Raw genomic sequence first — 15,347 nt, forward strand, 5'->3', positions numbered from 1 at the left:
GATAGATAGATAGATAGATAGATAGATAGATAGATAGATAGATATGGATGGGTAGACAGACAAACGGACGGACGGAGAGAAAGAGACAGACAGACAGGATGATAGATAGATAGATAGATAGATAGATAGATAGATAGATAGATAGATAGATAGATAGATAGATAGATTGATAGATAGATAGATATGGATGGGTAGACAGACAAACGGACGGACAGAGAGAAAGAGACAGACAGGGAAAGAGGCAGAGACACAGAAAGAGTGAAAGAAACAGAGGCAGACAGATTGATATGGAAAGAGGCAGAGAGAGGGAGGGAGGGAAAGTAACAGACAGATAACTAAAGAGGCAGAGATAGAGGGAGAGGGAGAAAGAGAGGCAGACAGACAGATACCCAATTCTCTGCTGCTCAATTATGTCCAGCTTCTCGGCTCTTCGGATGACCGCCAGAATGACCTCCATTTCCTTCGGATCCAGTGCCTGCATCTTCCTCTGACGGTCCGTCTGGAAAGTGTGCACCGACCAGCCGCTGTGAAGCCTGCAAAGGAAATGGAGCAATTTTGACTTTTTTTTCCAGCCAGTCGGGGTTGAAGCCTGCAAAGGAAATGGAGCAATTTTGACTTTTTTTTCCAGCCAGTCGGGGTTTCTGTTCCTTTAAACGCAGCATTTGCATATCTCAATGCGGGTTGGCTCAATTTTTATTTTTAATGAGCGCTTTTAGAGTTTCTAAGCAGAGACCGGACAGCCATTTGTCTGAGATGTATAGGTTCTCCTGCTTGAGCAGGGGGCTGGACTGGAAACAGGGCTTTTCAACCAGTGGTACGGGTACCACCTGTGGTACATGGGCACCTGGCAGGTGGTGCGCGTCCATCCTAAGAAAGTGGTAGCGGGGGAGGGGAATGAGCTGAACCGATGGCAGCACCGCACAAGCCTGAGCGAGAGACGGCGGGAGCTGCAGGGCTGTTGGGGCTCAGCGGAAGCGCCAGGATCAGCGCCAGGATCCAGCTGGAGCTCAGCGCTGATCCCGGCGCTTTTGCTGAGCCAGAAGAACCGCCGATCAGCTGGAATGTTGCAGCATCTCCAGGGTCTTGTGACTTACATTCAGATGCTTGGCAACTGATTCATATTTATGACGGTCACAGTGTTCCAGGGTCATGTGAAGGGACCAAAACCTGCTGCAACCACCCAGCAGATGGGGGGGGAGAATAAAAACCAAACTTCCCCCCCCCACCCCACCCCCGCTGCCAATCCTCAACAGAAATGCTCACAACAATGAAAACCTCGGACAGGAGGAAGAGCGCCGCCGGGCGGGCAGGCAGGGATCTTGCTCGGCTGTGGCTTGGGGGGCACATTTTTCAGTGCCATGGTAACTTCGAACAGTCACTAAGCGAACTGTTGTAAGTCGAGGACTACCTGTACTTCATCACTGTTTTCCTTTTTTTTTGGTCATCAAGTTTTTGACACCTTGCTAGGCGACTGCTGGTGCTCGGATGTTGCCATATCCTAAAAGTGGTACAATGGGTGAAAAGGTTGAAAAGCCCTGGACTAGATGACCTCCAAGGTCCCTTTCCAGCTCTGTGCTTCTGAGAAAACCACCTCACGGTCACATGATCAAAATTCAATCGCTGGGCAACTGGCATGTACTTAAGATGGTGGCAGTGTCCCACGTCACGGGATCCCCTTTTTGCGAACTTACAGTATAACAAGCATAGCCAATGGGGAAGCCAGATTCACTTAACAACGGGGGCAAGAAAGGTTGTAAAACAGGGCAAAGAAACAAGCTCGCCTAGCAGCGGAAATTTGAGGCTCAAATTGTCGTCAGTCGAGGACTATGTATAGATACTCTCCAAGACCGATTCCCACCTTACAGTGAACAGTTCTACAAGCCAGGTTGAAGATGTTCCCCTGAATTAATGTGAAAAGATTCCGCTTATCAACATTAAAGGATTAAAGCCGGAGGTCTTCAAACCTGGCAACTTAAAGACTTGTGGACTTCAACTCCCAGAATTCCTCAGCCAGCCATTTTGATGAAACCGCAGGCTTAGATCGAGACCAGGGGTCTTCAAACTTGGCAACTTTAAGACTTGTGGACTTCAACTCCCAGAATTCCTCAGGGTTGGCTGAGGAATTCTGAGAGTTGAAGTCCACAAGTCTTAAAGTTGCCAAATTTGAAGCCCACTGGATTAAAGGATGGAAAAATTACGGATCCACCTACTTGGCGCGGAGAGCCAGGTGCCGGTCATTAGGACACACCCATTGGTCATTGCCATTACCAAAAATGGTTTCTGCCATGGATTGGTCAGCCCTGGGGCCTACACGAGGCAAAGTCAAACCTGCAGAGAGAGAGAGAAAGAGAGAGAAAGGGATTATTTTGGAGAAAAAGTTAATTTTTCCAAAATTTTACAAACCAAGTTTTACACAGAAGAACAGGAAGTCCTCAATTTATGACTGCAATTGAGTCCAAAATTTATGTTGCTCAGTGAGACAAAGTGAGTTTTGGCCCGTTTTATGACCTTTCTTGCTATAGTTGCTAAGTGAATCACTGCAGTTGTTACATTAGTTATACGGTTGTTAAGTGGATATGGGTTCCTCCATTGACTTTGGTCACAAAAGGGGATCACATGACCCTGGGACACTGTGACCGTCATAAATGTGAGTCATTTGCCTGGGTCACAAAAGCGGATCACATGACCCTGGGACACTGCGACCATCATATATACGAGTCAGTTGCCAAGCGTCTGAATTTTGATCACGTAAGCCTGGGGATGCTGCAACGGTCGTAAGTTTGAAAAACCACCATCGATCAATTTTTTTAGTGACATAAATCCGAACGGTCAGTAAATGAATGCTCGTAAGTCGAGGACTCCCTGTATTGTTGCTAGAAATGCAACGTGGATATAACCATGAAAGACTTTTATTGTTTTGTTCATTCGGCTTCTGACTTTCTCAGCATGTTTTTCCCCCCGCAGTGTAGAAAAATATATTCTCACATAATCTTTCTTCTTAAAAGAAAAAAGAAAAAAAGGCAAACAGTGTTTTGCCTCTTGACAGTTTTCCTGTCATCCAGAAAGAGTCAAGGCCTCACCCGAGCAGTACTGAAAATACAAACAGTTTTGTCTTTGGCCTCTTTTGCTGACAGGAAAAAGCATATTTTAATTTTTGTATTTTGTCTTTTAATATGTACTGCCCTGTTCACCGCCCTGAGTCCTTTGTGAGAAGGGCGGTATACAAATAAAATTAATAATAATAATAATATTTTACCAGTCTCTTATGTTCCCAGGGTGACAAAGGCCCTATGAATCAGCCACTGGTTCCCAGCATCAAGTGTGCATCCGTCCGTCACACAAGACGAAAACTGGAGGATTGTGCTTACAACATGCCAGAATTTAAACCAGGGTTTCTCAAATTTGGCAACTTTAAGATGAGCGGACTTCCATGCCCAGAATTGCCCAGTTAGCATGCTCTAAAGTGGTGGATTTCCACTCCCAGAATTCCCCAGTCAACATGTCTTAAGATGGGTGGACTTCAACTCCCAGAATTCCCCAGGCAGAAACCACCTGAAGGCAGGACAAGAAGCAATGGATGGAAACTAATCAACTACTTCCTCCTAGAAGTAAGGAGGAATTTCCTGACAGTGAGAACAATTAACCGGTGGAACAGCTTGCCTTTAGAAGCTGTAGATGCCCTATCACTGGAGAGATTGGAGAAACATTTGTCTAAAATAGTACAGGGTTTCCTGCCTGAGCAGAAGGTTGGACTAGATGACCTCCCAGGTCCCTTCCAACTTTTTGTTGTTAGTTGCGAAGTCGTGTCTGACCCATCGCGATCCCATGGACAACGTTCCTCCAGGCCTTCCTGTCCTCTACCATCTTCTGCAGTCCATTCTTCTCTTGCCGTCAACCTTTCCCAGCATGAGGCTCTTCTCCAGTGAGTCCTTCCTTCTCATTAGGTGGCCAAAGGATTTGAGTTTCCGCTTCAGAATCTGGCCTTCTAAAGAACAGTCAGGGTTGATCTCCTCCAGGACTGACCGGTTTGATGGCCTTGCCTGACCCAAGTCGTGTCTGACCCATCGCGATCCCATGGACAACGTTCCTCCAGGCCTTCCTGTCCTCTACCATCTTCTGCAGTCCATTTAGGCTCACGCCTCCTGCTTCGGTGACTCCATCCAGCCACCTCCTTCTCTGTCGTCCCCTTCTTCTCTTGCCGTCAACCTTTCCCAGCATGAGGCTCTTCTCCAGTGAGTCCTTCCTTCTCATTAGGTGGCCAAAGGATTTGAGTTTCCGCTTCAGAATCTGGCCTTCTAAAGAACAGTCAGGGTTGATCTCCTCCAGGACTGACCGGTTTGATGGCCTTGCAGTCCAAGGGACTCGCAGGAGTCTTCTCCAGAACCAGAGTCCAAAGGCCTCCATTCTTTGGCGCTCAGCCTTTCTTATGGCCCAACTTTCACAGCCATACATTGAAGACCATAGCCTTGACTAAACGCACTTTTGTTGGCAGGGTAATGTCTCTGCTTTTTAGTGTGCTGTCTAGATTTGCCATGGCTTTCCTCCCCAGGAGCAAGTGTCTTAATTTCTTGGCTACAGTCCCCATCTGCGGTGATCTTGGAGCCCAGGAAAATAAAATCTGTCACTACCTCCATTTCTTCCCCATCTATTTGCCAGGAATTGAGAGGGCCGGATGCCATGATCTTGGTTTTCTTAATGTTTAGTTTCAACCCAAGTTTTGCACTCTCCTTCTTCACCCGCAACAAGAGGCTCTTTAGTTCTTCTTCACTTTCTGCCATTAGAGTGGTATCATCTGCATATCTTAGGTTGATGATGATGATGATTAATTACCCAGCCAGCATGCTTTAAGATGGGTGGATTTCAATTCTCAGAATTCCCCAGCTAGCATTCTTTAAGATGAGTGGGTTTCAACTCCCAGAATTCCCCAGCCAGCATGCTTTAAGAGGGGTGGACTTCATTTCCCAGAATTCCCTAGGCACTGTCGGCTGGGAAACACCGGTCAAAACCCGGAACAGAAGCACAGACTAACCCACCTTATCTGCCCTAGCAATTGGGGCCCAGAACAAAGGAGGGCAAACCTTCCCTTTCAAACAGGGTGCCCAATTTATTTCCCTAAAAAGCCCTCTGCCCACGGAAAATAAAACTGCACAAGGCTGTAGTCCTCTTGAGAGTGCAGTGCAAGCTTAAGAGCGTATAGGGGTTAGAGACGGTTTCATCTTGAGGCAGATGAACTGGCAGAATTCTACTCGGCTTCTTACTACTTTCGTTATTTTACCACCCGTTTTAACATGCCAAGCTGCCCAGAGTCACCTTGTGGTTGAGATGGGTGGTATATAAATTTAATAAATAGTTATGACCTGCTTCGTCATGGGCTCCTCTCAACAAATAGCCCTCGTCCTAAACATGACCCCGCCTCAAAATGGCCTTCTGTTTTAATGGGGGCCTTTAGCAGCCTCACCCGGCCGTTGTTTATTTCTCAGTGGGCCTCAGTGGGTCGCCCTTTCATTCCCAACGGAGGAGGAGGCGTATGAGGCATTCTTGGAAATAAACAGGATGCTGAAGGATGGAGTCCAGCAAGCCAGCTTCCACTGACTTTTAAACTCAAAGGAAAGTTAGTAGCAGCTGAGGTCAGAATAAAGAAGAAGCTAGCCTTTATTTTTGGGATGAGAGCGAAGAGGCTTGCAAGGGAGACCCACCGGCCAGAAAAGCAAGACGCATGAGCCGCGCAAAAGGGCAAAAAGGGCTCATCAAATTAATTTTGCATGGTTTGTCTCTATGCCACACGGGTGTAGAATCTATTAATTCTGAGATATTAGACGTCCTGCCTTTGACTGGGGACCCCTTATAATTCTCATTATTTGAATCTCTTTTGGTTTTTACAGCAGGTGGCGGGAAGGAGGGAGGGAGGGAGGGAGGGAGGGAGGGAGGGAGGGAGGGAGGAAGGAAAAAGGAAAAGAGGGAGGGGAGGGAAGAAAGAAAAGATAAAGAAAAAGGAAGGAGAGAGAGAGAGAGAGAGAGAGAGAGAAAGAAAGAAAGAAAGAAAGAAAGAAAGAAAGAAAGAAAGAAAGAAAGAAAGAAAGAAAGAAAGAAAGAAAGAAAGAAAGAAAGAAAAAGGAGGGAGGGAGGGAAGGAAGGAAGGAAGGAAAAAAGAGGGAGGGAAGAAAGAAAAGTTAGATAAGGAAAAAGTATATATATATATATGTATGTATATAAATATATATATAGAGAGAGAGAGACAGAGAGAGAAAGAAAGAAGAAAGAAAAGAAAGAAAGAAAAAAAGAAAGAAAGAAAGAAAGAAAGAAAGAAAGAAAGAAAGAAAGAAAGAAAGAAAGAAAAAAAGAAAGAAAGAAAGAAAGAAAGAAGGGAGGGAGGGAGGGAGGGAAGGAAGGGAAAAAGAGGGAGGGAAGAAAGAAAAGATAGATAAGGAAAAAGAAAGAATATATATATATATATATATATATATATATATATATATATATATATATATATATATATATATATATATACATATACATATACATATATATATAGAGAGAGAGAGAGAGAAAGAGAGGGAGGGAGGGAGGGAGGGAGAGAAGGAAGGGAAAAAAGGAGGGAAGAAAGAAAAGATAGATAAGGAAAAAGAAAGTATATATATATACATATACATATACATATATATAGAGAGAGGGGGGGAGGGAGAGAGGAGGGAGGGAGGAAAGGAGGGAGGAAAGAAAGAAAGAAAGAAAGAAAGAAAGAAAGAAAGAAAGAAAGAAAGAAAGAAAGAAAGAAAGAAAGAAAGAAAGAAAGAAAGAAAGAAAGAAAGAAAGAAAGAAAGAAAGAAAATGGGAGGCAGGGAGGAGGAATAGAGGGAAGTGACAAAAGGAAAGAGGGAGAGAAGAAAGGAAAGACAAGAATGGAAAAAAGAAAAAAATAGAAAAAAAGGAACAGGAAGGAATGGAGGGAAGGAGGAAGAGAGGGAGGAAATGAAATAGGGAGGAGGAAAGAAGGCAAGGTAAATAAGGAAAAATGGAGGAGGGAGGCAGGGACAAGAAGCAATGTAAGGCAATACCAACTGGAGAACTTTAATCCATCCAGAAAAAACTCCAGGCCTGGTTTTGCACCTACCCCACCCCAGCTTCCTTGCCAGTACCTTGGGTAACTTTGATTATGCCAGGAAGCAACCATGGCAACCTGGACAAACAGCCCTGGTTGCTAGGAAGAGGCCACAGCAACCAGCAGCCAGGAGATTAGGGTGAAGGACCAGACAGCCTGCCCTCCCTGCCCCCTCCTCACTCACACGAAATGGCACCTCCAGGTGTTTGGACTGCAAGTCCCAGAATTCCCAAGAGGTGGAAAGCTAGGGATTCTGGGAGTTGCAGTCCCAAAGGCTCACTAACTCCGAAATATACCTCACGGGGACAAGCCTTTGTGTTCAGTCTCTCTGTGGCTTTGCATGGAAACCTCGCACCCGAGTCCTGAACTCATTTGATTTTATAATTTATTTACCTATACGTAGTCCTCGCTTTACAACCGCTCATTTAGTGACCAAAGTTACAAAATGGCACTGAAAAAGTGACTTAGTACCATTTTTCACTTACGACCATCGCAGCATCCCCACGGTCACGTGATCAAAATTCAGAGGCTTGGCAACTGACTCATATTTATGACAGTCGCAGTGTCCTCTGGGGTCACATGATCCCCTTTTGCGAACTTCTGACAAGCCAGGTCAAAGGGAAATCCGTTGTGACTGTAGCGGTTCACTTAACAGTTATGTTACTAACGTAACATTACAATGATTCACTTAACAACGGTAAGAAAAGTTGTAAAGCAGGGCAAAGCTCATATTTCACTTAGCAACAGAAACTTTGAGCTCAATTGTGCCCATAAGTCGAGGAGTATGTTGTAATTATTCAGATTCACTTAACAACCGTGTGTCTAACTTAACAACTGCGGTGGTTTGCTTAGCAACCGTGGCAAGAAATATTGCAGAATGGGGCACAACTGTCTTAGCAACCGTCTTCCTTAGCAAGAGAAAGTTTGGGCTCCATGGTAGTCATAAATTGAGGACTACCCGTACTCACTCATTTGCATTTCATTTCGTTGACAGGGCCAAGGATTTTGGCCAAACTCATCACCGATGCGTGACGTGTCATTTAATTATGTAGATTTCCTTCAAGAACTCCAGAACTTCTCCTCTTTATCCCTCATAACAACAACAACCCTGTGGGGTAGGTTGGGCTAAACAGCAGGGCCTGGCCCCAAATCCCTCAGGGGTTTCCATGCTGAGGTGAATTTCCCCACTCTGAGCCCAACCCCTTTCCCACTTAGTCCTGGCGGTCATCTTATGGCTCCTTCCCCCTTTTTTCCTCAGAGTAGTAGTCCCTTTCCCATTACAGGGAGTCCTTGACTTACGACCATAACGGAGCTCAAAATTTCTGTTGTTCAGTGAGACATTGGTTCAGTGAGTTCTGCACCATTTTACAACTGTTTTTGCCACACTTCAGTAAATCACTGCAGTTGATAAGTAACATGGTCGTTAAGCGAATCTGGCTTCCCCATTGACTTTGCTTGTCAGAAGGTCGCAAAAGGGGATCACATGACCTTGGCACACAGCACCGGTCGTAAGTATGAACCCATTGCCAAGCGTCTGAATTTTGATCACGTTATCCTGGGGCTGCAGCAAAGGTCATTAAATGTGAAAAACAGTCCTAAGTCACTTTTTTCAATGCCTTTGTAACTTTGAACAGTCATTAAATGAACAGTTGCAAATCAAGGACTACCTGTTGTTACAGGTAGGCCCTTGAATTACAACCACAAATTGGGATCAGAATTCCCATTGCTAAGCGAGGTGGTCGTTAAAATTGGAGTCACGTGCAATTTTTAGCACCTTTTTGTCACAGTTGTTAAGCAAATCACAGCAGTCACTAAGTGAATCACAGTCATTAAGCAAAACCAATTTCCCCCATTGACTTTGCTTGTCTGAAGCCAGCTGGGAAGATCATAAAAAGGGATCCCAGGACCATGGGGACGCTGCAATCATCCTAAATATACCCTGGTTGTCAAGAAACCTGAATTTTGATCACGTGGCCACAGGGAGGTTGCGACCGTTGTTAAGTGGGAAAACCGGTCATAAGTCACTTTTTTTGAGTGCTGTTGTCATTTCAAATACCGTATTTCCCCAAAAACAAGACCGGGTCTTATATTAATTTTTGCTCCAAAAGAGGCATCAGGGCTTATTTTCCGGTTAGGGCTTATATTCAGGGAAATACAGTACTAAATGCGTCTTTCTGACAATCTTAACTGGGGCTTATTTTGGGGGGGGGCTTATATTACAAGCGTCCTGACAAAAAATCAAGCTAGGGCTTATTTTCCAGTTGGGTCTTATATTCTGGGAAATACGGTACTAAATGCATCCATTTGGCTCTCTTAACTGGGGCTTATTTTGGAGATGGGGCTTATATTATGCGCATCCTGAAAAAGCAGGCTAGGGCTTATTTTCCGGTTGGGTTTTATTTTCAGGGAAATACGATAGTCATTAAGTGAACGGTTGTAAGTCAAGCATTATTTGCACACACACTCTGGATGTACCCACAAATCAAGAAGAGTCACAAAGCAGGGGGGAGGGAGGCTTCAGGCTCCACAGGGCATCCTCCCCACACACACACACACACACTTTACACTCTAAACCACACTTGCCACAACCCCTTCAAAGCAATACAGGGAAGTCCTCAACTTACAACCGTTCATTTAGTGACCAAAGTTATAACGGCACTGAAAAAAAAGCAACTTATGACCGTTTTTCACCCTTACGACCGTTGCAGCATCCCCCGTGGTCACGTGATCAAAATTCGGACACAACTGACCTGTATTTATGACGGTTGCAGAATCCCAGGATCACATGATCCCCTTTTGCAACCTTCTGACAAGCAAACTCAATGGGGAAGCCGGATTCAGTTAACAACTGCATGAGTAATTTAACTGCAGTGATTCACTTCACCACCACGGGGGAAAAAAGGGGGGGAGGTCATAAAATGGGGCAAAACCCGCTTGACCAATGTCCCACTTAGCGACAGAAATTTTGGGCTCAGTTGTGGTCGTAAGTTGAAGATTACCTGTACCTATGGCAGTTGCAGTGTCCCGTCACATGATCCCCTTTTGCCACCTTCTGACAAGCAAAGTCCGTGGGGGGGGAAGGCAGATTCGCTTAACGACCGTGTGACTCACTTAACCACCGGGGTGACTCACTTAACCACCTTGGCAAGAAAGCTCGTCAAACCGGGTAAATAAAATTCACTTCCTAATTCCACAGCCCTCTTGCTGGGGACTCCCGCCCACCCCCTCGTGGTCGTAAAACGAGGACTCCCTCCGCTGTCCACATCAGCTTGCATAATAATCTTGGCAAGCTGAACTTTGATCGGCTCTTTTCGAAGCTCAACAGGTCTGCAAAGGCGACGCAGTTCCCAACAAGGAAATCTGACTTTTGGAAGAAAAAAACGAAACGAAACAAAAGCGAGCGAGCAAATAAAAAAAGCCGTTTTATTATTCAGGCCTCTGGGGAGTGTCCCGAAAGGAAGCAAAAGGAAAGGAAAGCTTTCTTATTTTTCTCTTCCTTTTTAAAATAAAGTATTTAACAAAAAGAGAGAGGAAGGAAGGAAGGGAGGGAGGGAGGGAGGGGAGAGAGAGAGAGAGAGAGAGAGAGAGAGAGAGAGAGAGAGAGAGAGAAAGAAAGAAAGAAAGAAAGAAAGAAAGAAAGAAAGAAAGAAAGAAAGAAAGAAAGAAAGGAAGAAAGAAAGAAAGAAAGAAAGAAAGAAAGAAAGAAAGAAAGAAAGAAAGAAAGAAAGAAAGAAAGAAAGAAAGAAGGAAGGAAGGAAGAAAGAGAGAGATTTGATTGCTTTGCAGAGGCTGCAAAACCCCCGGGCCTTTAGAAGAGAAGGGGGGCGTCCCGCCACATCTGGAGGAGAGAAAATTGCCTTTTTGCAAAAAAAAAAAAGGGGGGGAGGAAAAGAAGGTATTTTGCACGGCCCTGACACACTCACGGATTTTGCACACTCACCTGAAGGCTAGAGAGAAGTGGGGGGGGCCGTGTCCAGCAGCCAGGAGCCCCAGGCGCGTGCGAGACCCCCGGCGACAGCCAGGCTCTGCAAAAACACACACAAAAACTCAATATTGCTAATCAACCATTAAATAAATACAGGGGCCAACCGTCCGAAGGCGGGAGGCAAACTCCGGACTGGATTACCGGAACGGATTCAGGTTCCTCCGGTTGTGTTGTTGTGTGGGTGTGACGGCTGTGCAAAGCCGGCCAGAGGAAGAGGCCAGATTGACTCCTGACTAGGCAGGAAAAAGGAAATGTGACTCAGAGGGTGGACTCCTATTTTTCCCACCACCTCCCCCCCCCATTGTAAATAGGTTCATGGAGGTGCTAAATCCTTTCCTTGCAAGGGAAGGAAATAAATATTCCATTTCACGGGCAGTCCTCGATTTACGACCACAATTGAGCGCGCACCCCCCCACACACAGTTCCGTGGCTAAGCGAGACCATTGTTAAGTGAGTTTTTCACCCCGTTTTACCACCTTTCTCGACATAGTTAAATCAACCAGCCTGGTTGTTAAGGGAGTAACATGGTCGATAAGCGAATCCGGCTTCTCCATTTGACTATGCTTGTCAGAAGGTCGCAGAAGGGGATCGCGTGACCCCTGGGGCACTGTGACCATCATAAATACAAGCCGCTTGCCAAGCGTCTGAATTTTGATCATGTGACTATGGGGATACTGCAACGGTTGTAACTGTGAAGGATGGTCATAAGTTAGTTTCTTCAGGGTTGTCGTAACTTTGAATAACCACTAAGCAAATGTTGAGAGTCAAGGACTGCTGTATCTCAAAGTTTAATAAAGTTTCTGGCCAGGTAGCTGATGGTGTTGCCATGCATTTTAACTCACACTTCACCGCGGTGACACAAAGACAGATTTGATGCATCTTGCCCACAGGTTGAGTCGTATTGCGACAGCTGCCCTACACAGCAATTGTCAGCATTGTGTGGTTGCAAACACCCGCTTTCGGAATCCCAATTTTCCTGATACGCAGACGCTTTACGAAAATCTCCCAAATGTCTGTTCCTATTGCAAAAAAGACCGCCGGGGAAAAGTCAAAATGCAGGAATTTGCATTCCACGGAGCTCCAAGGCAAAACAGCTGTTGTCAAGTTTTACTTTTAAAAGATTTGACTTTTTAATTGTCCCGTAGCTCTGCCTAGCCCAGAATCCAGTTCATTAAACACATGGCGCCTTCCCCGAGCATCATAGGATGCTGATGTGCAGACAAGGATAAATATCCGAATCAGAACAGAGCTGGCAGGGACCTTGGAGGTCTTCTAGTCCAACCCCCAGCTCAAGCAGGAGATCCTATACCTTTTGAGACAAATGGCTGTCCAGTCTCTTTTTTAAAAACCTCCACAGTTGGAGCACCCACAACTTCTGGTGGCAAGTTGTTCCACTGGTTAATTCTCCTAAGAAGTTTCTCCTTAGTTCCATTAGCTTTTCATCCTGTCCTCTTGGTGCTTTGGAGAATAGCTTGACCCCCCCTCCTCTGATAGCAGGTCACCCCTATTGTCAGGGAGGGGCCATTCTCCAAACTATGGTTTGTTGGGAAAATATATCCACGGTTGGTGTTACTAACTTATCAACTGCAGTGATTCACTTAACAACGGTGGCAAGAAAAGTCGTCGAACGGAGCAAATCAGGTTCGAGTCCCACCAGGCTCAAGGTTGACTCAGCCTTCCATCCTTCCGAGGTAGGTAAAATGAGGACCCAGATTGTTGGGGGCAATAAGCTGACTTTGTAAAAAAAATGCCGCTGGGGGGGGGCAAAAGCCCTAATAAGCAGATATACATAGAATGAAGGCTATTGCTAAGCACATTGATTTGTGCTTCTTCGATTGTAAGCCGCCCTGAGTCTTCGGAGAAGGGCGGGATATAAATGGGATTTTTTTAAAAAAAATCACATTTAACAAATGTCTCACTTAGCAACAGAAATTTGGGGGCTCAATTGTGGCTGTAAGTCGAGGACTACCTGCATTGCGATGATATTTTTAATACTGTCCCAGTTTAATATCGTGAGTTCTTTGGGAAGGAGCCAGCCGTCTACCAACTCCGGTGAGAAACTGCTGATAAATAGCAATAGCAATGATAATAATAATAATATGATGCATGTGAAGACTAACACTGGAAGCCGTGATTTCACACCCTTGTGTATATAATAAAAATATTTCTGCACTGAGCAGAGGCTAGGACTTAATGCAGAATTATCTAAATGCCCCCTTTCCCTCTGAGAATTTTAAGTCTAAATATCCTCTTTTTAAGCCAGTTCCTGCTTCCAAACGCCAGTTATTTCATCACAAAGCCAAGGTCGAGGTTTTGGGCCTGTCTCATTTAAGCAGGCCTAACCCTTCCAGTTGCCATGGCAACCTTCATCTCTCAAGTGGTCCCCTTCGGTTGCCAGCCAGAGTGATGGACGGGGATGTACAGAGGATGTTCACCCTCCTCAGATAACCTCTTCAAACACCTGGGGGGGGGGAAGGAGACCTCTTTTGTCCCCTTTTGCAACCAATTTATTTCTCTCCACCAAATTATTTTCCTTTCTGGTGTATTTGTGAAAGGTGAAAGAGAATTTGTGGTGTCTTCTAATAAAAGCTGAAAATTGCTTTACCTTTGTGGGGTTTTGTTGTCATTTTAATCTCACAATGGTTCATCGCTGCAAATTAAGATATTTGATCTGCAGCCGCCCAAGCTTAGCTGAGTTTGAAAGGCTGATTTTCTGCCTCGATGGGAGACCACTAAGAGATCCCACAATTGTAGGTCGTTCTGGAAATCAACAAGCACTCCAGAAGGCAACGGGAAATTGGGGTTAAATGGTCCAGGAAACTATATTGACGTGTCTGGAAAATTCCAAAGAGCCAAGAAGCTTTTCTTCCCTTGACTTCCCTTTGTTGGGGCCCCTAAAACAACAACACTGTGAGGTAGGCTGTTTTGAAGGAGAATGACTGGTCCAAAGTCATCCAGAGAATTTGCAGGCTGAGACTGGACTTGAATCTGGATCTATTTGTGTGGACTAGAATAGAGCTGGAAGGGACCAGCCATTCGTTTAGTGACCGTTTGAAATTACGTCAATGAAAAAAGTGACATGACTGTTTTTCAGACTTACGACCATGGCAGCGTTCCCAGGGTCACGTGATCGAAATGCAGACATTTGGCCACTGACTCATATTTATGACGGTTGCAGTGTCCCCCTAGTCATGTGATCCCCTTTTGCGACCTTCTGACAAGTCAACAGGGAAGCCTGATTCACTTAACAACTGCAGTGACTCACTTAACAACTGTGGCAAGAAAGGTTGTAAAATGGGACAAAACCCACTTAACAACTGTCTTGCTTATCAATGAAAATTTTGGGCTCAATTAGAACAGTTAACCAGTGGAACTGCTTGACTCCTGAAGCAGTGAATGCTGCCACACTGGAGGTTTTTAAGAAGAGACTGGACAGCCATTTGTCTGAAATGGTTAGGGTTTTCTGCCTGAGCAGGGGGTTGGACTAGATGACCTCCAAGATCCCTTCCACCACCACCTCCACCACCATCATCATCATCATCATCATCATCATCATCATCATCATCATCATCATCATCATCATTATTATTATTATTATTAAGCTTTTATTCTTAAAACATGAAACTCAGTCAACTGAACACTCAAATTGACTGGCACTAATGGTTGACACGGGTTGCTGCCGGCATCCTAGGTATCAACCAGGTACCTCCTTAAAATGTAAGATGTTCCGAGTAGCGCAGTTTTTTGTAGCTTTGCTGGAGTTATTGCAGGAAGCTGCAATTTCTTGATGTGTTTTGCAAAGTTTTTGGACCTAGTTCCCAGTGCCCCGATGACTATGGGTATCACTGTTACGCGTTTCATCCATAATCGCACAGTTCCGATGGCCAGGTCGCGGTATTTCGTAATTTTTTCCAGTTCTTTTTCTTCGACTCTGGCATCTCCTGGTACAGCGATATCAATCAACTGTACGCTTCGGTTCTCTACGACTGCGATATCTGGTTTGTTGTGTTCCAAATGGCGATCTGTCTGTATTCGGAAGTCCCACAAGATTTTCACCCTCTCATTCTCAACAACTTTTTCCACCCTATGTTCCCATGACTTTTCGGACACAGGCAAGTCGTATTTTTTTTACACAATGCCCAGTGGATTAGTTTAGCAACCCAGTCATGTCTAGCTTTGTAATCAGTTTGGGCAATTTTGCTGCACTCACATATTAAATATGAAACAGTTTCAACTTTGTCGTCGCAAAGTCGGCCATTTGGATTG

At 45.0% G+C, this 15,347-nt stretch overlaps 1 protein-coding gene across 1 annotated transcript in view; it reads right to left on the minus strand.

Moving 5' to 3' along the window:
• The window catches only part of RPH3AL (rabphilin 3A like (without C2 domains)), a gene marked incomplete at its 3' end in the record, with an annotated part of 45,417 nt that extends 34,161 nt beyond the window's left edge, over positions 1-11,256 (minus strand). The window contains exons 1-3 of the mRNA XM_081314371.1: positions 11,037-11,256; positions 2,211-2,328; positions 390-533 (exon numbers count right to left, since the gene is read on the minus strand). Coding sequence (XP_081170497.1) covers positions 390-533; positions 2,211-2,287 — 221 coding nt within the window. The 5' untranslated portion in view covers positions 2,288-2,328; positions 11,037-11,256. The remainder of the gene's footprint in view (positions 1-389; positions 534-2,210; positions 2,329-11,036) is intronic.
• Between the last annotated feature and the right edge of the window lie 4,091 nt (positions 11,257-15,347).

Source organism: Vipera berus (assembly GCF_964194415.1).
Source record: "Vipera berus genome assembly, chromosome: 1".
NCBI classification, from domain to species: domain Eukaryota; kingdom Metazoa; phylum Chordata; class Lepidosauria; order Squamata; family Viperidae; genus Vipera; species Vipera berus.